The sequence below is a fragment of the Neomonachus schauinslandi genome, chromosome 1 (assembly GCF_002201575.2).
Source record: "Neomonachus schauinslandi chromosome 1, ASM220157v2, whole genome shotgun sequence".
Taxonomy (NCBI): Eukaryota; Metazoa; Chordata; class Mammalia; order Carnivora; family Phocidae; genus Neomonachus; species Neomonachus schauinslandi.
The window spans coordinates 79,837,393-79,859,542 of record NC_058403.1 but is presented as its reverse complement, the minus strand read 5'-3'; the positions used below and the strand labels follow the sequence as shown (position 1 = coordinate 79,859,542).

General features: G+C 40.8%; 1 protein-coding gene across 1 annotated transcript in view; it reads right to left on the bottom strand.

Moving 5' to 3' along the window:
- C1H3orf70 (chromosome 1 C3orf70 homolog) overlaps window positions 1-17,363 on the bottom strand; it is an 80,425-nt gene extending 63,062 nt beyond the window's left edge. The window contains exon 1 of the mRNA XM_021692596.1: window positions 17,107-17,363. Coding sequence (XP_021548271.1) covers window positions 17,107-17,302 — 196 coding nt within the window. The 5' untranslated portion in view covers window positions 17,303-17,363. The remainder of the gene's footprint in view (window positions 1-17,106) is intronic.
- Between the last annotated feature and the right edge of the window lie 4,787 nt (window positions 17,364-22,150).

The following is a 22,150-nucleotide window of genomic DNA, read 5'->3' as shown; positions in this document are numbered from 1 at the left end:
GAACAATAGAAATTACCCAATTGATATTTACCCCAAAGACACAGATGTAGTGATAGAAGGGCCATATGCACCCCAATGTTCATAGCAGCAATGTCCGCAATAGCCAAACTGTGGAAAGAGTCGAGAGGCCCTTCAACAGATGAATGGATAAAGAAGATGTGGTCCGTATATACAATGGAATATTACTCAGCCATCAGAAAGGATGAATACCCAACTTTTACATCAACATGGATGGGACTAGAGGAGATTATGCTAACTGAAATAAGTCAAGCAGAGAAAGTCAATTATCATATGGTTTCGCTTATTTGTGGAACATAAGGAATAGCATGGAGGACATTAGGAGAAGGAAGGGAAAAATGGGAGGGGGGAATTGGAGGGGGAGATGAACCATGAGAGACTATGGACTCTGAGAAACAAACAGGGTTTTAGAGGGCAGGAGGGAGGTGGGATTGGTTAGCCCGGTGATGGGTATTAAGGAGGGCACGTACTGCATGGAGCACTGGGTGTTATACGAAAACAATGGATCATGGATCACCACATCAAAAACCAATGATGTATTGTATGGTGACTAACATAACATAATAAAATTTTAAAAAATAATAATAAAAAAAGAAATTACCCAATTGATAGAAAAGAGAAAATAAACTTAAAAAAAAAAATGGACAGAGCTGTCAAAGCCATGAGACCATAACAACAACAAAATCTAATGTTTGTGTTACTGAAGTCCCCAAAGAGAAAAAAAAAAGCAGAGCTAAAAAATGATTTTAAGAAATAATGACTGAAAACCTCCCAGATTTAGCTAGAGACATATCATATAGGTTCAAGTACCTGAGCAAACCACAAACAGGATAAGCCCCAAAAAATTTAGGCCAGGACACAACACATTCAAATTTCTGAAAACTAAAGACAAAGAAAAAATCTTAAAAGCAGCCAGGAAAAAATAGTTCCTTACATAGAAGGTAAAAAATTCAAATGTCAGAGAAGGAATAAATGACACAGAAACTAAACAAACAAACAAAAAATAGAAAAGATCCATTAAACCAAGAGCTGGTTGAAAAGATAAACAAAATCAATAATTATTGATCATTGATTATTTGAAATTATTGATTATTTGAAACAAAATCAATAATAAAAATCATTAGCCAGACTCATCAAGAAAAAAGAGAAAGAACCCAAATAGATGAAATCAAAAACAAAAGGGAAGTAACAACAGACACCACAGAAATACAAAGAATTACAAGAGAGTACTACAAAAAATCATATGCCACCAAATTAGACAACTTAGAAGAAATAATTAAATTCCTAGAAACATACAATCATCCAAAACTGAATCAGGGAGAAACAGAAAATCTGAACAGACCAACTACTCGAAATGAAATTGAATTGGTAATCAAAAAACTACCAGAAAATAAAAGTGCAGGACTAGATGGATTCACAGGTGAATTCTACCAAACATTTTTTTTTTTAAAGATTTTATTTATTTATTTGAGAGAGAGAGAATGAGAGACAGAGAGCATGAGAGGGAGGAAGGTCAGAGGGAGAAGCAGACTCCCTGCCGAGCAGGGAGCCCGATGCGGGACTCGATCCCGGGACTCCAGGATCATGACCTGAGCCGAAGGCAGTGGCTTAACCAACTGAGCCACCCAGGCGCCCCTCTACCAAACATTTAAAGAAGAGTTAATACCAGGGCGCCTGGGTGGCTCAGTTAAGCGGCTGCCTTCGGCTCAGGTCATGATCCCAGGATCCTGGGATCGAGCCCCACGTCGGGCTCCCTCCTCAGTGGAGAGTCTGCTTCTCCCTCTCCCTCTGCCTGCCTCTCTGCCTACTTGTGCTCTCTCTCTGTCAAATAAATAAATAAAATCTTTAAAAAAAATAAAATAAAGAAAGAAGAGTTAATACCTATTCTCCTCAAAATATTCCAAAAAGTAGAAGAGAAAGAAAGGCTTCCAAATACTATGAAGGTTTCCAAATTCTATGAGGTCAGTATTACACTGATACCAAAACCAAAGACACCACACACAAAAAAAGAAAACTACAGGCCAATATCACTGATGAACACAGATGCAAAAATCCTCAACAAAATATTTGCAAACTGCTTTCAACAATACATTAAAAGGATCATTCACTAAAATCAAGTGAGATATAATCCAGGGATGCAAGGATGGTTTAATATTCACAAATCAATTAATGTGATATGCCACATTAACAAAACAAAGAATAAAAATTGTATGATCATCTCAATAGATGCAGAAAAAGCATCTGACAGAATTCAACACCCACTCATGATAAAAACTCTCAGCAAAATGGGTTTAAAGAAACATGCCTCAACATAAAGGTCATATATGAAAAAACAAAAGCTAACATACTCGATGGTGAAAAACTGAGAGCTTTTCCTCTAAGATCAGGAACAAGACAAGGATGTTCACTCTCACCACTTTCACTCAGCGTAGTACTGGAAGTCCTAGCTATGGCAATCAGACAAGAAAAAATAAAATAAAAGGCATTCATATTAGAAAGTTGGAAGTTGGGGCACCTGGGTGGCTCAGTCGTTAAGCATCTGCCTTTGGCTCAGGTCGTGATCCCAGGGTCCTGGGATCACGCCCCGTGTCATGCTCCCTGCTCAGCGGGATGCCAGCTTCTCCCTCTGACCCTCCCCCTGCTTGTGTTCCCTCTCTCGCTGTCTCTCTCTGTCAAATAAGTAAATAAAATCTTTTTTTTTTTTTTAAAGAAAGTTGGAAGTTAAACTGTCACTATCTGCAGTGACATGATACTATACATAAAACCCTAAAGACTCCTCAAAACACTACGGGAAGTAATAAATTCAGTAAAGTTGCAAGATACAGAATTAACACCCAGAAATCCATTGCATTTCTATATATTAATAATGAAGTAGCAGAAAGAGGAAATTAAGAAAACAAATCCATTCACAGTTGCACCAAAAAGAATAAAAAGAATAAAATATCAAAATAAACTTAACCAAGGAGGTGAAAGACCTATACTGTGAAAACTATGAAACTGAAGATGATGCAAATAAATGAAAAGACATCCCATGCTCAGAGATTAGAAGAGTATTGTTAAAATGTCCATACTACCCAAGGCAATCTATAGATTCAAAGCAATCTCTATCAAAATATCAATAGCATTTTTCATAGAACTAGAACAAATAATCTTAAAATTTGTACGGAACCACAAAAGACCACAAAGAGCCAAAGCAATCTTGAAAAAGAAGAATAGGGATGCCTGGGTGGCTCAGTCGGTTAAGTGGCTGCCTTCGGCCCAGGTTGTGATCCCAGGGTCCTGGGATTGAGTCCCACATCGGGCTCCTTGCTCAGCGGGGAGCCTGCTTCTCCCTCTCTCTCCCTCTGCTTGTGCTCTCTCTGTCAAATAAATAAAATCTTAAAAAAAAAAAAAAAAAGAAAAAGAAGAATAAAGCTGGAAGTATCACAATCCTAGATTTCAAGATATACTACAAAGTAGCTGTAGTACTCAAAACAGTATCGTACTGTTAAACACATAGATCAGTGAACAGAATACAGAGCCCAGAAGTGAACTCACAGTCAAATGTGTGTGACTCAAATGGTCAATTAATCCATGACAATGTAGGCAAGAATACACAATGGAGAAAAGACAGTCTCTTCAACAAATGGTGCTGGGAAAGCCATATAGCTATATGCAAAAGAATGAAACTGGACCACTTTCTTGTATCAAATACAAAAATAAACTCAAAGTGGATTAAAGACCTAATAGTGAGACCTCAAACTATAAAACTCCTAGAAAAGAACCTAGGCAGTAATTTCTTTAACACTGGCCATAGCAACATTTTCTAAATAGGACTCCTATGGCAACGAAAACAAAAGCAAAAATAAACTATTGGGACTACATTAAAATAAAAAGCTTCTGCACAGTAAAAGAAATCATCAACAAAATGACAAGGCAACCTACCGAACGGGAGAAAATATTTGCAAATGATATATCCAATAAGGGGTTAATATCCAAAACATATAAAGAACGCATACAACTCAACACCAAATAATGATAAAAATCATTATCTGATTAAAAATTTCAGAGAACCTTTTTCCAAAGAAGACATACAAACATCAGACACATGGAAAGATGCTCAACATCACTAATCATCTGGGAAATGCAAATCAAAACCACATTGAGATATGACCTTATACCCATTAGAATGGTTAGAATCAAGAAGACAGTAAGTGTTGACAAGGACGTGGAGAAAAAGGAACCCGTGTGTATCGCTGGTGGAATGTATATTGGTGCATCCACTGTGGAAAACATGTGCATGTGTGGTGGCAAAATATATGAGAAATCTCTGTACCGCCATCTCAATTTTGTTGTAAGCCTAAAAATGCTCTAAGAAACTAAAGTCCTAAAAAAAATGGATAAAATGCATTTCACCAAAGAGGATATGCAAAAGGCAAATAAGCACATGAATGTTAATAGGTAAATGCAGATTAAAATCAAAATGAGTTATCAGTACACATCTATCAGAATGACTGCAATAAAAAGAGCACCACCACCAAATGCTGACAAGAACTGGATCACTCATACATTGTTGGTGGGAATATAAAATGGTACAATCTCTATGGGAAACAGGTTAGCAGCCTCTTAAAAAACTAAACAGGCAACTAACATACAACCCAGCAACTGCACCCCTCAGCGTTTATCCCAGAGAGATGAAGACTTTTGTTCAAAGAGAAAATTGTACACAAACGTTTATGGCAGGTTTATTTGTAATAACTAAAAAGTTGCCACACCAGATGCCCTTCCATGTGTGAATGCTTAAACTATGGTACATATATGCCATGGAATACTACTCAACAATACAAAGGAACAAACTACTGATACACTCAACAGCGTGGATGAATCTCCAGAGATCATGCTGAGTGAAGAAAAGCCAATCCCAAAAGGTTACATACTATATGATTCCATTTATAAAACCTTCTGGAAATGGTAAGATTACAGAAGTGGAGAACAGATTAGTGATTGCCAGAAATTAATGAGGGGGTAGGCCAGTAGGGAAACTAAGTGTGGCTATAAAAGGGTAACATGAGGTAACTTGCCATGATGGAAATGTTATTTATTTTGGCTGTATCCAACTGATACTGTACTACAGTTTTGCAAGATGCTACTACTGGAAAACTGGATAAAGGATACATGAGATTTCTGTATTATTTCTCACAAATGCATATAAATCTACAAATTATTTCAAAATAAAAAGTTTAATTTTTTTAAATGATTTTATTTATTTATTTGTGTGTGTGAGAGAGGGGGTGCACAAGCAGGGGGAGCAGCAGGCAGAGGGAGAAGCAGGCTCCCTGCTGAGAAAGGAGCCCAATACGGGACTTGATCCCAGGACCCTGGGATCGTGACCTGAGGCGAAGGCAGATGCTTAACCGACTGAGCCACCCAGGCGCCCAAAAAGTTTAATTTTAAAAAGATTTAAAAAGTGAACACAAAACTGCTTAGAATCAAAAAAAAAATGAACTTGGTTGCCACACAGAAAATTTTTTCAAGAAACTTCTCAAGACAGTGCTGACTATACATCCTTCCTGGGATATAGCCTAAAGACCAAAACATGTAAAGAATCTTAGACTTTATTCATCAGTTTGTTGTTGTTGGTATTGGTACTAATGTAATAATCCCTAAACTATCTTGTGTGTAGCTGAGGATAGAGGAAATGAATAAATATTATGATGTATTGGAAACCAGGGTTTTTACCCACAGAGAAGCGAGGTACAAACACGGAATGGAGAAAGTGAAGGATGGAAACACACACACTCTCTCTCACACACACACACACACACACACACTTCCTAAATCTGTTCACTGAAAGGGCCTAAATACAGTACCATCCCAGTAGAAATAAGCACACCAAAAGCCCAGATAATAGTTTCCATGCCATTCATCACTAAAAGGAACATGGGATCCTTAGAAAAACAACAGATTTTTGGTCTGAGGCAGAGAAAATACAAGGTAAGCCTGGAACAATTTGTTCCAGAAAATAGGAAAGTACTCAAAAAATGATAGGGGCATGTCAAAAGGACACAGAAGCCAGCTTGAAGGGGCTCTCATTGGCCAAATTTAAGACAGTTTGAGCATCAAAAAAGTTATGGTACTTAATTATAATATAATGAATAAAAAAGAACCAAGTTATCTATAGTAATACTTAAAAAAAGGGATATAGGTAGAAAAGAAAAACCTCTTCTTTATAAAACAATGCCTTCAAATGGTAGAAAGAATGGCAGAATTAGAAAATCACCATTTTGGAACCACCAATATAATAAGTGATCCACTTAAGACTCTTCAGTCAATACTGAAATCACTAGGTTAAAGTCTGTTAGAGAAGAGGATATTCATTCAGTGTCAAAGTAGTCATCCCACAAATACTGTATTAAAAACAAAGGAATAAAAATTGTTTAAAAAAGAAAAGCAACAAAGGGGAAACGGTGTCTTTTTTTTTTTAAGATTTTATTTATTTATTTGAGAGAGAAAATGAGAGACAGCATGAGAGGGAGGAGGGTCAGAGGGAGAAGCAGACTCCCCGCTGAGCAGGGAGCCCGATGCAGGACTCAATCCCAGGAGGACTCGATCCCAGGACTCCAGGATCATGACCCGAGCGGAAGACAGTCGCTTAACCAACTGAGCCACCCGGGCGCCCCAGGAAGTGGTATCTTTATAACGGACTTGTGATTATCACCTTAGCATTAGCAGTAGTGGAACAACTTGACATTCTATGCCTCCTCATGTGATACTGTAAGGAGGATACAATACCACCTACGTAATAAACTCAACAAAAATGTTAACCTAAATCTAATCATGATTAAACAATTAAGCAAATTTAAAATAGGAGACATTCTACAGACTTGGACTTTTCAAAAATTTCAATGTCATCCCCCAAAAGTGTGATTATTCTAGAATGATTAAAGGAGACTAAAGTATTATAATAATGAAATGTGATCTATAAATCTTGATTGGACCCTGAATTTTTTTTAAAAGTCAGCTATAGAAGTCATTTTTTAAAAAGATTTTATTTATTTATTTATTTATTTGAGAGAGCCAGAGTGAGAGCACAAGCAGGGAGAGCAGCAGAGGGAGAGGGAGAAGCAGGCTCCCCACCAAGCAGGAAGCCCGACGCGGGGCTCTATCTCAGGACTCTGGGATCATGACCTAAGCAGAAGGCAGATGCGTAACCGACTGAGCCACCCAGGCACCTCCTAAAAGTCATTTTTTGACAATTAAGGAAACTGTATATCAGATGGCATTGCTGAGTTAGTGTTAATTATCTTAGATGTGATTAGTATTGTAATTATAGAGGAAAATGTCCTCATTCTTAAGAGAGGCATGCTGAAATATTTAGGTGAAATATCATGATATTTGCAACTTTTAAATAGTTTAGGAAAAAGTATGTACACATGCATGTATGCATGTAGACAGAAAAAGATAAAGCAAATGAGTCTAAACAGAATAACAAATTATTACACTCTTAGTGTTTTTATTTCACTGAAGTCCATTATAATGAGATACAGAGGAAGAAATATACATCTCTATTACACCAAAATGTTTAGCTTTAAATGGACAGATAAGCACTAGGCAAGTTAAAGGATTTGTCCTGAAGAGACTGTTCTAGGGCATTGTGCAGACACAGCTAGAGGGATTTATTATACATTGTTGGTACTCCAGATATTGCACGTTTTTGGCAGTGTACTTACAGAATACTGTTAAATATCAGAAAATTGAAGAACCAATGATAACAACAAGAGAAACACAAAACAAAAATTCTGTGAACTTGAGAAGGTAATTTGCAAAGACTACAATTAAGTTGACTTTGTCCAGCATTCTAGCAGCCAGGACTACTTTATCAAGTAGTAATTTTGCCATTTTTCCATATAAAATCAGCATTCCAAATGATGGCCAAGTATCAACCACAGGATCCTGACAAGGCTTCTAAATCATTCAAGTTAAATATATTCCATTTCATTTCAATACAATGTAACTTTTATAATATTCTGATCTTTTGAAACCTGTTGAGCCATATTTGCTGTATATGAAAGCTCTCTATTAATTGGTATATCTGATTAACCAGAAGTATCCATTGCTTAACAATGGTGGAAAACGAGACACAGAAGGGGCTTGGGAGTTGGAGCACACTGTAAGATTTCAGGACAAAAAGTAGATAGTCATCACATAATAACTATTACAAAACAGGCCTTCCAACAATGAGGGTAATAAAAAACTCAGTAATTTCTAAATGCAATATTCAAAATGTATATTTTTACTATCTTTGTTGGTTTGAGTGTTTAATTGAACAAGTGAGTACGGTCACAAAGCGAATTTCAGATTAAACGAGGACATTTGTGGAAGGGGGAAGTTGCTAAGTTGGGGACTGATGATCATTACACTATGAGACTGGTACTATTATTAACCCCATATTAAAAGTGAGGAAACTGAAAGAGGTTAACTTCTCCCAAACCACATAACTAGTTAAGTGGGCAGAGCCAGGATCCAAACACTTAGTCCAACACCAGAGCCTGCCCTCAGGATGATTATACTATCTGGTATTTCCAATTTTTGTTCATTGGTTTTTTTGAGGAGGGCCTGATGCCACCCTTTACTGAATACCTTCAGTAAGTACTTTGCTTGTGTCATTTAATCCTCACAACAACCCTGTGAAATAGGACTTTTATTCCTGTTTTACAGAGGGAACCTTAAGGCTGAGAGTGGTTGAGTAACCTGCCCAAAGTTATACTGCTGATAAATGGAGGAACCATGATTCAAACCAATGTCTGACTCCATGGCCCTTGCCCTTTCTAGGATTACATTCTGCCTTCCTTGTTCTATGTATAAACCATTCCTTGTTTTTCAAGAAAGCAAATCTTCTACCAGATAACTTTCGATTGTTAAACACGTATTCCTATTATGGTCTGGAATTAACAACACTTAATTTTTCTAAAAATGTTCTTTCTTGTAATTAATGAAATTCTACAGTATGAGAAAACAAACCTAAATAAAATGAAGGTTTTGGAATGTAGGAAATTATCCTAGAAACATCCTCAAAAGCTATCTAGTTCAAGTCCCTAAGTTCAACAGGCATGGAAGCCAGCAATAATTAATGGTATGCATGCAAATCTAACAACAACAACAAAAAGGGGTGGGGGACTTGCCCCAGTTAGGGATCACCTGAGGATATGAGATGACTGAAGCTTCATATTATACCAATACATTGTTAGTTTTTATTTTATTTTTTTAAAGATTTTTATTTATTTATTTATCTGAGAGAGGGAGAGCACAAGCAGGGGGAGCAGCAGAGGGAGAGGAAGAAGCAGGCTCTCTGCTGAGCAGGAAGCCCGATGCAGGGCTGGAGCCCGATGCAGGGCTCGATCCCAGGACCCTGAGATCATGACCTGAGCAGAAGGCACTTAATCAACTGAGCCCCCAGGCATCCCCATTATTAGTTTTTAAAAGCACCGTTTTACAGTGCTTACAACAACTCTGAAAATGCTCATATTGCATACAATTGCCCTTCCTTGAAAATCAGAAACCAGGGGTGCCTGGGTGGCTCAGTCAGTTAAGTGTCTGCCTTTAGCTCAGGTCATGATCTCAGAGTCCCAGGATTAAGCCCTGCATTAGGCTCCCTGCTCAATGGGGAGTCAGCTTCTCCCTCTGCTCTTCATCCAACTCGTGCTCTCTCTCTCTCACACTCTCTCAAATAAATAAGATCTTTTTTTAAAATGAATAAAATCTTTAAAAAAATAAAAAATAAAAAAATAAGATCAGAAGCCATCCTCATTTTACTTCATTTACTTAATTCTTGCTTTTTCCAGAAAGAATGTAAAACAGCTGAAACTCATCCTCACTGTACCTTGAGTGGAACCAAGTTCACCCAGAGCCCTGGTTGCCAGCTGGTTTGAGAGATTCTGATGTACATTTACCGTATGCAGCCAAAGTGACTATATGTGACCATTGAAAAGTTTCCTAATCTAAAAAAGTAGGATAACAATACCTACCCCACAGGGCTGTTGTGAGGTTTAAATGAGCTGACCATGCATAAAGATGATGCCTACATATATAAAGATTACATGCAAAAAGATATGCCCAAATATAAGCACAGTCGTTGTTACTGCTGAAGTTGATGTGTGTCCATGATTGAAGCACCATGTGGGTGGAAAAAACCTATCACTTTTCTCTATCTCTAAAAAGCTTTGAGGAATCTCACTCCGAACTTAATGTCGCACTTGTCCTCTTAACATCTATATCCTCTTCCTTCAACCACTAGTCGTGGTAAGAACCCTCATTCTTAGGAAAAAACCTGCTGACTCCTTCATCTAGTCAAATGACCACTCCGTGGTTTTTTTGTTTTTGTTTTGTTTTTTTGTTTTTGCTAGTTTTCACTGTCAAACTTTTTTTTTTTAAGATTTTGTTTATTTATTTGACAGAGAGAGACACATCGAAAGGGAAAACAAGCAGGGGAAGTGTGAGAGGGAGAAGCAGGATTCCCGCTGAGCAGGGAGCCCGATGCGGGGCTCGATCCCAGGACCCTGGGATCATGACCTGAGCCAAAGGCAGACGCTTAATGACTGAGCCACCCAGGCGCCCCCACTGTCAAACTTCTTAAGTATATTTTCTGTAGCAACTGTTACTGATATGATTGAGATGCCGCTTAGGAAAAACAGCTGGCTTTACCCTGGGGAAGTCAGAACTTGACTCTGTGAGTTTCCCCTTAGTTGTACAGAAGCAGGAAAACAGAACAAATAGAATAACACAAAAACCACAATGCTAATATACTAACTAATGAGAAGTGTATTTACCCAAAGGTCCTGAGAGTTAAATTCTCTAATCAGCTCCTTCTCTCCCTTAAAGGAAATCTATAAATAGGAAACCAAATTATTGCCAAATATTTGTATGATAGTTCAATCATACAGACCAGATATTTAAGCTCTGGGCAGTGTTATCACCTTCTCTGAACATCCTGAAAAAACACTTCCAAATTCTGCCTCTCCAATTTCCATTTTTCAGTATTTCCAAGCTGCCCATCCACCTTCTGCTGTGACAATCTTTCTTTAGATATGTTAATATCATCTATTAGACTACATCAAGTCCCACTCTTCCAGCTTTCAATCTGAAAAAGACAGACATCTTTTAAGATGTCTTCTGCAGAAAACTGAACTCATCTATTATGTGATTTTATTAAGCCAACTCTGAGTTCTGCTGATGGCACCAACATCATACCACGTACACTCCCCACCCACCCCTGTCACCTACTAATCACTTTTTCTTCCTTAATTCTTAACTTAGATTTCATTCCCCATCACATCCTATGACCTCTTTATAGTTCTCATTCTTCTGTATTCACTTTTGCAACTGTTAACAATTTTCCACCCATTTCTTAACAACCTTCCCCATCACTGGCTTTAATGGAGCCAAAAAACGGCTGATGTACATATTAATTTTAAATCGTTCTGTAGAACCTATGGTGGTTAAGAGTGTAGGTCCTAGGAATCAGACAGACCTGGATCCAAATCCAGTTTCTACTTTTACTAGCTATGTGCCCATGGGAAAGTTACTTAACTTTCCCCTAAGCCTTTTTCCTCAACCGTAGAATGGACATAATGACATAATTGTCTATTTAGTGCTTAGCTTAATAAGCTTACTCTGGCACGAAGTAATCACTCAAAAAATATTAACTATAATTTTTGTGTCCTAACTCTCAGCTCCTGTCATTCTTTTTTTTAAAGATTTTATTTATTTATAAAATTTGACAGAGAAAGAGCAAGAGACACAAGCAGGGGGAGCAGCAGAGGGAGAGGGAGGAGCAGGCTCCCCGCTGAGCAGGGAGCCGGATGCGGAGCTCAGTGAGGGGCTCGATGCGGGGCTCAGTCCCAGGACCCTGAGATCATGACCTGAGCTGAAGGCAGACACTTAACCAACTGAGCCACCCAGGCGCCCCAGCTCCTGTCATTCTATTCTTCTCTTTCTACTTTGAAGAATTGAAATAACTGTGACTAAATACTGCAATTAAATATATTCCTGAAGTTACTGTTGCAGGATTAAACCTTTAACCCTCCTCTGCAGTAATAAAGAAAATCACTATTTGTATATTTTGCCAATATCTAAGAAATAACCTGCCAAAAACCGATTTAATCTTCATACTCTTTCTTTTCTTAAAGATTTTATTTTTAAATAATCTCTACACCCAACATGGGCCTCGAACTGGTCATATACCTTGTTGAAATCTGAGATTAACAGCCACACGCTCCACCAACTGAACCAGCCAGGTGCCCCTAATCTTCATAATCTTTCTTAAGACACTCATTTCCCTTGGCTTCTGCAATAAAATCTGCAAAAAAAAAAAAAAAACCACCTTCCACATTTTTCTTCTCTCGCATTTCTTCTTAGACTCTACTGCGAGTTCATCCTCCTATACCCAACACTCTAAATATTAGTGTTTTAAAGGGAAAGCCTAAGCATTTTCATTTCTCATACTATAGTCTCTCCCTTGGTGGTCTTCTTGCTTCATCATGGCCACAACTACAATCTAAAAATAAGTAAATGACTTCCATATTATCTTTAGTGCAGACCTCTCCTCTAAGTTCTAGATCCCTATACCCAACTGCCTACTGACATTACCATGTGATGACAAGGCAGCTTAAACTCAACAGATCCAAAACTGAATTCATGGTCTCCCTGGATTCATTATTCAAAACTGGATTCACAATCCATGTTCAGTCAAACCCTAGTTCATCTCTAGTATTTTGTATTGTTAGTGAATGAATGGCACCACCATCCATCCAAGGAGCATTAGGCGGAAGTCTAGAAGTTATCCTTTATAACTTTCCTCTTCCTCCCTCTCTAAATCTCATCTATTCCAATTTCCACTTATGGATACTATTGTATGAATTTCTATCTATCTTTTACACTAATACCAAAATAATCTCCCTTGCTAGTTTCATTCCTCTACTGCCCATGTTATTACTATAATGTTAAGGTCTCTATCAACTGAAACTTCAGACTTCTCACCTTTCCTGTTCATCCCCCCCTTACATCTCAACAGTCTAATGTATTATGCCTTCTAAATATTCTACTTGCTCTAGCCACAAAATCTACTTTATAATATCTGCATATGATTTATTTTTTCCAATCCCTCTTCCCTAGACAAGTCATGTCTTTTTTTTTTCTCTCAAAATTCCTCTTGGAATCCTTCACTCATTAATTCCATCCAATATCACTCCTTATGGGGGAAAAAAAAGTTACATATTCAGGGCCACAGTTTATTTAACCCAATAATCTCTCTTTGACAGCGACACCTACAGAACATTTCATAGTTTTCCTCCCAGAAATAGTCCTCAAAATCTGCCATTATCCAAATAAACTATTTCCTTTAATAATACAAGTACCACATCTATGTATACATGTTTTATATATCTTTTATAAACATGTATATATTATCAACCTTTTCTATTTCATAAGGTTATGAATTTCACAACTTTAACATAAATCATATATAGCTGAACTTTCTTCATTTGTTCTGAAATACCTCTCTCAAGTATCAAAGTGGTCCTCTCATTTCAGCATTTTCTCATTTGGTGAACAAGCTGATCGTTTTTTCACCCATATCATTGTGATTTTAAAGGAATACAAAACTAAATACAGCATGAATCATGTCCTTATACTCTGCTTAGAGGGCATGACCCAGCTGTATTAATATTTGTATCCCTAGTTTCCATAATAATGTCTCACAAAGAGAAGGTGCTCAATACACGTTCAACAGAATTAATAGAATTTTGCTTAGGACTGATGTTGTAATGTTCATGAGTGCCAAAAAGAAAGCAGAACTTCTCAAATGTGTGAACTCTGCTTTTTTTTTTTCCCCAAGAAAAACGGTATTTGGACTAAAAAAGGGTAGAAAGAATTGATTCCCAGTATAGGTGAGAAGACTGTAACAGAGCACCTTGCTGCTCTAAATGAAATGAAGCTCCTCGTGAATGTGATCACTGAATCACCGCTAGTGGAGGAAGCATGGAGACCTGGAGGGTTGCCAAAGACCGGAAACAAGCAAATAAATGTAGATCTGATTTGTTTTAAAAATAAAGAATAAAAGAGAAAAGAACAGAATTGACAACAAAATAGTCCAGTATGCTCGGCATCAATCCTTTCCTAAATTCAGATTATTTATTTAAAAAACAGCTTCTAATCCCTTTGAAACAAAAATGGTAAGCATTTGTGGAACCAACTTAAGTAACCAGACTAATCTAATTTCCTTTTTTTTTTTTTTAAAGAATGTCTTTATAGATAGACTTATACCAAAAAGAAGCAATAAAAATAGTATCAGATTTCAACAAGGTAGGATTTCAACCATGTATATGACCAGGCTCTCATTACACCATATGGTTAAGATAAATATAAGGTGGATAACAGTATAACTAAGTGCCAGCTAATTATTTGAATGATCATAACAAGGAGTGTTTCTTAATGAAGTGCCATCAACTTGAAGGTCTGTTCTACCCACAACGTTCAGGATGCCTCTCTGTGTCCCTCTCCTAGTCAAAAATGTCATCAATAATTTGAATGAAGATGCAAAAGGCTACTATACTACTGCCTTCATCCAATATATGGTTGACATGAAACTAGGTGGCACAAATATGTATTAAGAAAGAGGTGGGGGCGCCTGGGTGGCTCAGTTGGTTAAGCGACTGCCTTCGGCTCAGGTCATGATCCTGGAGTCCCTGGATCGAGTACCGCATCGGGCTCCCTGCTCGGCAGGGAGTCTGTTTCTCCCTCTGACCCTCCCCCCTCTCTCTCATTCTCTCTCTCTCAAATAAATAAATAAAATCTTAAAAAAAAAAAAAAGAAAGAGCTGGGATCTGAAAAAACAGTGATAAGCCAGATAAATGGGCTAATTCTAATTAAGATGAAATTTAATAGGGAAAAATATCTAAGGTATCAATCAGTGTCCAAAAAAAAAAAAAATACATATAGAACTGTGAGATGAGCAAGTCCCATGACTTAATTGACACATACGTAAAACAAACAAAAAAGGGGCTTAATGACTTTAATTGACAGCAGTCTTACTTCAATCTGACAGCAGCAAGCTCAGTATGATGAGGATTTCAGAAAAGCTAATGTGATGCTAGATGCAGCAGTAGCAGTATCTCAAACATGGGAGGCAGCAGTCCTGCTCGATGCTGGACTGATCCGACCACAAATGGGATGTTGTGTATCCTTCTAAGGGAGGGTCACAGTCTTCAAAGGATCATAACCATATTGGCACATGTTCAGAACAGAACAACCAGGATGCTCAGGACCCTGGATACCACTCCACAAAAGGAGAGGCAGGAGGGAACAGAGATTTATAAATAGGACAAAACAATGCCTTGAGAGGAAAATGATGGCTACTTTCATTGAGTCACTCAATGAACATGAATTTCAAATCTAGTTCAGGCCAGACACTGTGACAATGTCTGGGCATACAGAGAGAAGATAGTCTATGTCTGTGGAATATTCATATGCTTATCTGAAGAGCTGAAAAAGCCATGTTCTGAAAAAGGATGAGACTGTTCTATATGATTTCGTAAGGTAGAAATAAGACCCATGGAAAGAAGTTAGAAAGTAACTGATTTCAGCTCCATATGAGAGTATTTTAAGAATCAAAGATGTCTTAAGCAGCTTCCTGAGAAGAATGCAAGGTTCCCATCAGGGATGTTGTACTTAGTGGAGAGGCTGCTTAAATAAGACAGGCACTGAACTGACCATCTTTAATGTTCCTCGTATTCTATACTAGGACTCTATATTTCCCTAGGAAATGGACTCTCACCAGATTCACCGTACTTGTGCACTTCAGCATCACAGGTTTCCTACAGTTGCTACTTCCAACTTTGTACCCTGTCCCCCACTGAAATGATGCTTTATAATGGGGAACGGATCTGAGAGCAATAGGAATAATGAAATACATGAAGAAACTGAACCATCAGGACACAGAACACACACACAAAAATCAATATTGTTCAATGTAAAGAAAATGTAGGAATTCTCTATCCTTTAAGTCATAAGCTCAATTTAAAAATATCTCACTATGTTCAATTAACGTAAACAAGGACTTGTCAGCGTACTGCATCTCTTGTTGGGAGCCATTTTTTTCTAACCAACAAGGAAAAAACAATTTTAACTTAAGATCACTTTGAGAATTTGTGTCCTGAATAAACATGCCAAAAACCTCCATTATAAGGGTATGTGGAAACTAAGTTTATAACATATTTCTTTAAAAAATGATTTATTGGATATAGCAGACCTAATACCATGAACTAATCAAATTGTGGAATTCTGATTAAATGGCTACTTAAGTTTAATCCATTTAAAAAAAACACAGGCAAGATAAACATAGAGAAAAGGCCTAGCCCATTTAGTTCTGGCTTTTATAAATTGGTTTAATATCATTAAAGCTTACTTTCATTCATTTTATTTTGTAATTTTAAAACAGTCTCCTATATTGGCTCTATATGCTACAACTGGGTATTGAAAGAGTTTATCCTTCCAAACTGTTAATACTAACTTCTTAGTAGTATTACTAAGCTGTCCCTTACACTTTAGCGCTTTCTCAATTTGGATACAATAAATGGGCCACAATTCGATTACCAAGGGCTCTTTCTTCTAAAGAGCAGCCTGGAAAAGACAAAAGTGAGAAAGAAGGGAGAGCACGTTTAACCACCAGCCCTGAAAAAAGGCTTCCCCTCTGGCTGTCAACTCTGACGGCGCTCTACCATTTCTCAGCACACTGCCTGGTCATTTCAAATAAAAAAAGAAAAAAAAACAAAAATAGATTCCAGTTTTCCTGGGACGGGGAGATCCCCTTTTGTACAAGTGGCTAAAGCTATAGGCTCCCCATGGGATTTCATCTCTTTGCCAAGGCAGCGCCAGCAGAGGCGTCCGGCGCCAGGTCAGCGCCCGCCCGGAGCCCACGGTGGCCCCAACCATCAAAAGAGCAACCCCGGCCGAGCCCTGAGCCCCCGGGGCCGCAGAGTCCCAGCCGCGACCCCGGACAGCCTCGCGAGCGCCCCGGGACGGTGGCGGAAGGCGGGGAGACGCGGCTCGACTTACAGTGACACCATCCTAGGTGACAGCACCAGTGCAGCTTGAAGCACTTGCCGTGGCTGTGCGTGGCACAGATGGAAAGCCCGTCGCACGGCTGGAAGTCGGGTCTGCGGGCAGCGCAACTCCGCGCCAGGGCCTGAGCCTCGTCCACTTTCTCGCTCTTCCAACCCCGCTCGGGCGCCGACGCCGACGCCGCACTCATTTCCGCTCCCTCCGCGGAGCCGAGGCCGGGAGGCCGGGAGAAGCGGCGTCTGGGCGGGCAGGAAGCCGAGCCGGCAGCAGGCGTGGGAGGCCGCGGGCCGGGAGTCACGCCAGCGCGCGTGGCGGCGGCGGTGCTGCTGGTGGCGGTGGCGGCGGGAGCGCGGCGTCCCAGGCTCGCAGAGGAGCCGCCCCGAGCGCTGCGACCGGGGGCCGGGCCTGCCGCCGGGCCTGCCGCCGCCTGCCTCTCTCCGCCGCGGCGCGCGCCGCGTCCCCACGCGCACACGCGCGCGCGCACACGGGCGCGCGCGCCCACCGGCCCCGGCAGGCGCCAAGCGTCGGTCAGCGATCCCGGCCTCTTCACACACGCTGTCGGCGTCCCCTCCCGTCACAGCAAGTCCCTGACACACACAGTCATGCCTCCGAGACCGACGCCGACCAACAGACGGCCATTGTGAACATACAAGCGCCTCGGCGGCTTGGTGTTCACAGGCACAGCAGCTTACACGCGCACTTCCCACACACACTTCCCGCCGAGCTGGGTCGTCTCGAGAACTCCACCGAGGGCTGTGCACACCGAGGACACGCCCCCCCCGAGCCGCTCGGTGGGCTGGTCCCGGCGCGTCTGCGAGCGAGGTTTTCTCATACACACAGCCTCTCCGCACACGCGGCTCACATTTCCCTCGTACACGCCTCCCAGAGTAGGCACAGCGGCCCCTCGGAGGCGCGCGCGCGTTCACGCCCGCGCGCAGTCCCCCAGGCCATGCCTCCCGCTCCCGGCGCGGCCACTCCGCCACGCGCCGGGGGCCCAAGCCTCCCGCCCTGGGCCTCCGCGCCCGCGGGAACCGTTGCCCGCTGGCCCTGAGGGCGCCCTCCCTCCCCAGCCCCAGTCTCCATGGGGGCTGCAGCCCCACCTTGCTGAGCGGGGAAGTAGCCTGGCGGGGGAGGGGTGGCTGTGTGTGTGTGTGTGTGTGTGTGTGTGTGTCTCAGAGAGAGAGATGCATTTGCGGTGCACAAGACTGGTGTGTGGAATGTGTTGCATGGGTGTGTAGTTTGGTATGTATGTGGTATGTGGGTGTGTCTGATTATGTTGAGTATGTGCGGTGGGTATGTGTGTGTGGTTGGAGATGTTAAGTGTGTACGTGGTATATGTGGAATGTGTGTAGTGTGCATGGTGCATGTGACCGTTACCTGGTGTGTGATGAGGTGTGTGTATACAGGAGAATGTAGCATGGATGTATACGACCAATGCGGAGTGTGGGTGGTGTGTATGTTTGTGTATGAGTATATGTGGTCTGTGTAGTCTGTGCAGTTGTGTATGCGTGTACACAGTGTGCGGGTGGATGTGGTTACATACGTTTTGTGTATATGCGCATGGTATGTGGTGACATATGTATTGTGTATATGTGTATGGTATGTGTGCCGTTGTGGGACCTGTGCCCGGTATGTCGAGTGTGTGTGCCCAGTGCGTATATGGGCAGAGTTGGGTGTGTGTGGTACCTGTGGGTGTGGGCACACAAACAGGACTCCTGCCTGCCATGGACTCTTGTGTGTGCCTTTGTGTGTTAATGCCTGCCCTGGCCAGCGGGTGTGACTGGGCCGGATGGTGGCCGAGGCTCCTCCGCACCATCAGCTTGCCTTCTTCCCTCCTGGGGACGAGTTGCTCCAAATAGATTTTCCATGCCAGGCTCAGCTGCTGAGAACCCACCCCGGGCTGGATTCAGTGAAGAGAAAACAAACCATTGGCTCCCAGGGAGCATGGTTGGGAATTAGCATTTCCCTGCAGCAAGGCCAAACCTAGCCTTGAACACAGAAAAGGAGGGGACCTACTCTCAGTTTTTTGCCAACCATTTTTCAGAGCAAAGGAAATGCCTGTAATTGCCAAGGTTAGGGAACAACAACAAAGCCTTTCAGTACAAATGCTGTGTGGGAACATGTTTATGCCCAGGTCCACTTTCTCTGTTACTTTATTCCTTTCCTGCTTTGCACTGACAAGGAGACTCGTCATGGTTTTGAAACAACGAAATTCATCTTCAAGCACAGAAAATCCTTGCTGCCATAAGCAATCTTTCATAATTTTCCTTTTATTTAACCTTCGCTTGAGAAGGGAAATGTAATTTGCATATATCTGACTTGAGTGAAGTCTTCATTTATTAGGGGTTAGGGAGAGACTCAATTTAGTGGGAATGGAATTTTCAAGAAAGGTCAGAATCAAAATCACAAAATATGGTTCCCCCAAAACCTAATAACATTGAAACAGCTATAAATATGAAGCATCATCTCTTCAGCTTCAGCCCCAGGCGCCCCTCTCCTGAAAAAAATTCTAATGAAATACATCCCTGACTCATAAAATCTATCTATTCTGGCTATTAATTTCACAGTCTGACCCACCTCAGAATAACATGAGTAAAAGGAAAACTTGGGGCGCCTGGGTGGCTCAGTCAGTTAAGCATCTGCCTTCGGCTCGGGTCATGATCCCAGGGTCCTGGGATCGAGGCCTGCATCGGGCTCCCTGCTCAGCGGGAAGCCTGCTTCTCCCTCTCCCACTCCCCTGGCTTGTGTTCCCTCTCTCGCTCTGTCTCTCTCTGTCAAATAAATAAATAAAATCTTCAAAAAAAAGGAAAACTTCATCAAATAAATCCATAATCCATTATTGCTGTAGTAAGCCAACCCAGAATTTTTTGAACAAAGGGGGATTCCCATCTCTTCTACCCTATATCTCTCCTTCCCCAACCCATAAGCACTCTAATACCACCCATATTATGTAAGGCCTTATAACAGAATCTTTACAGCATTTTGCTGATATTTAAACAGAATCCTTCCCCTGCCTTCTACTCTAGGGTGAAACATGGTAGAAGATTCTACTATATATGAAACCATACCATCTCAGCTAGTGAAAAATGAGCATGAGAAATAATGCAATATAGCACTTTAACCAGGAGGCAAGGTAAATTACCCAAATTCCCTATTTTAGGTTAGCCACATGATCTGAAGCTGAGAAGCCTCTACATTTTCTATAACATAAAACTCATTCCATCCCCTTGCCCTAAAGATACTATTAACCTCTACTGTCTGCAGCGGAGCTGGAGGAAATAAATGTCCTTTGACCTCTAAACATATATACTTACAGACTTCAAGATGTGCTGTCAGGATGCAAGTTTTTAAAGTATTAGTATGGAAAATATATACAAAAGTAGAGATGCTAGTATAATTAACCTTCTTGATCCCATTGCCTGGTTTCAATAATGATTAACTCATTCTTGTTTCCTTTATAGCTCCACCCACTCGTACCCCCACCTTGCCACTGGATTATTTTGAAGCAAATCCCAGACATCAAATAATTTCATCCATAAATATTTTTGCATTTATCCCTAAAACCATAACCCACAACATCATTATTACATGATAAGATACACTTTGATCATATACAGGTACTTGTCCCATTGGTGCTGACCACCTCTCCACTTCCCCTTTAAGAATGCTACCCTTCTGTCTGGAATTTTCCTCTTTCCTTCTCTTCCTGTCCTGCCTGCCTCTTCAGTTTATGTGCCACTTCCTCAAAGAAGCTTTCTCTGACCAACCTAGACTCTTATATACATTCTCCCTTCATACAACTTTAAACAAATAATGAAAGAAGGAATTATTGAACTAATATCTTTCCTCATTCTTCCCCTCCCCTGCCACAAACTGTAAGCTCCTTGAGGGCAAGAACATGGCCTCTGTCTTGTTCACCATCTCGTTCCCAGTTCTAAGCACAGAGAATAAATAATTGTTGAAGTAGTGAAAATTATTCCATCTCAGACTCCCAAAGGCTGGAAAAAGTCCACCTATAGTAAATTGTTTGCAAATATGTGTGAATAATTTGTATAATGACTCTTCCTATAACCACACCCTTGGATATTCCCCCACTGACTCTGAACTTAACTATGGGTATTAGTTATCTATTGCTATATAACAAGTCACTACTAAGTTAAAACAACTCCGTTCCTATGGGTCAGGAACCCAGGCATAACTTGGGTAGGTCCTCTGCTTCCAAGTTTCTCACAAGAACGCAATGAAGGTGTGGGGCATGGTTGCATTGTCACCTAAGAGGTTCAACTGGGGTTGGGTCTGCTTCCAAGTTCACTCACTCACTGTTTGTTGGCAGAATGGAACTGTTGGGCTGAGGGTCTCAGTTCCTCACTGGTTATTGGCTAGAGAGTTCTCTCAGTTCCTTGTCACGTGGACCTCTCAATGGGGCAGTTCACACATGGCAGCTTGCTTTACTGGCGCAAGCACACAGAAAGACTCAAAGAGAGTGTCACAGTCTTTTATAACCTAATCTTAGAAGTGATATCCCATCAGTTGTACCGAATTCTATTTGTTAGGAGCAAGTCCTGAGGTCTATGCCTCATACAGGGGAAGGAGATTACACAAAGACATGAATATCAGGAGGCAGGAATTATTGGGAACCGCATCATGTGAGTCGCTTTAGCCAAGGAGAGAATAGAAAACTTGGCATCGCAAGGATTTCCAAAGAGTATGCTCAGTGGAGTTCCTCTCTTTTTATGCTTGGAACCCTGAGAGCACCAGGTGTACAAGACTGATGGAGGATGAAATGCCTTATGGAGGAAAATGAAGGCCCCCCACTTGATGAGCAGTCAATCTCCAGCCAATCAATGGTCTACCAACCACAAGAACTATCAGTGAAGCTCTACTAGATCATCCTAGACCCACAAGCTGATCACAGAAGCATGAGAAAGTCCAGTAGAAATCTGCCGAGCCAGTTTTGACCTGAACAGCCACCAAGACACTCTACAGAATCAGGAAACTGTCAAACCCTGCTGTTTTGGACAGTCTCTTACAGAGTAAA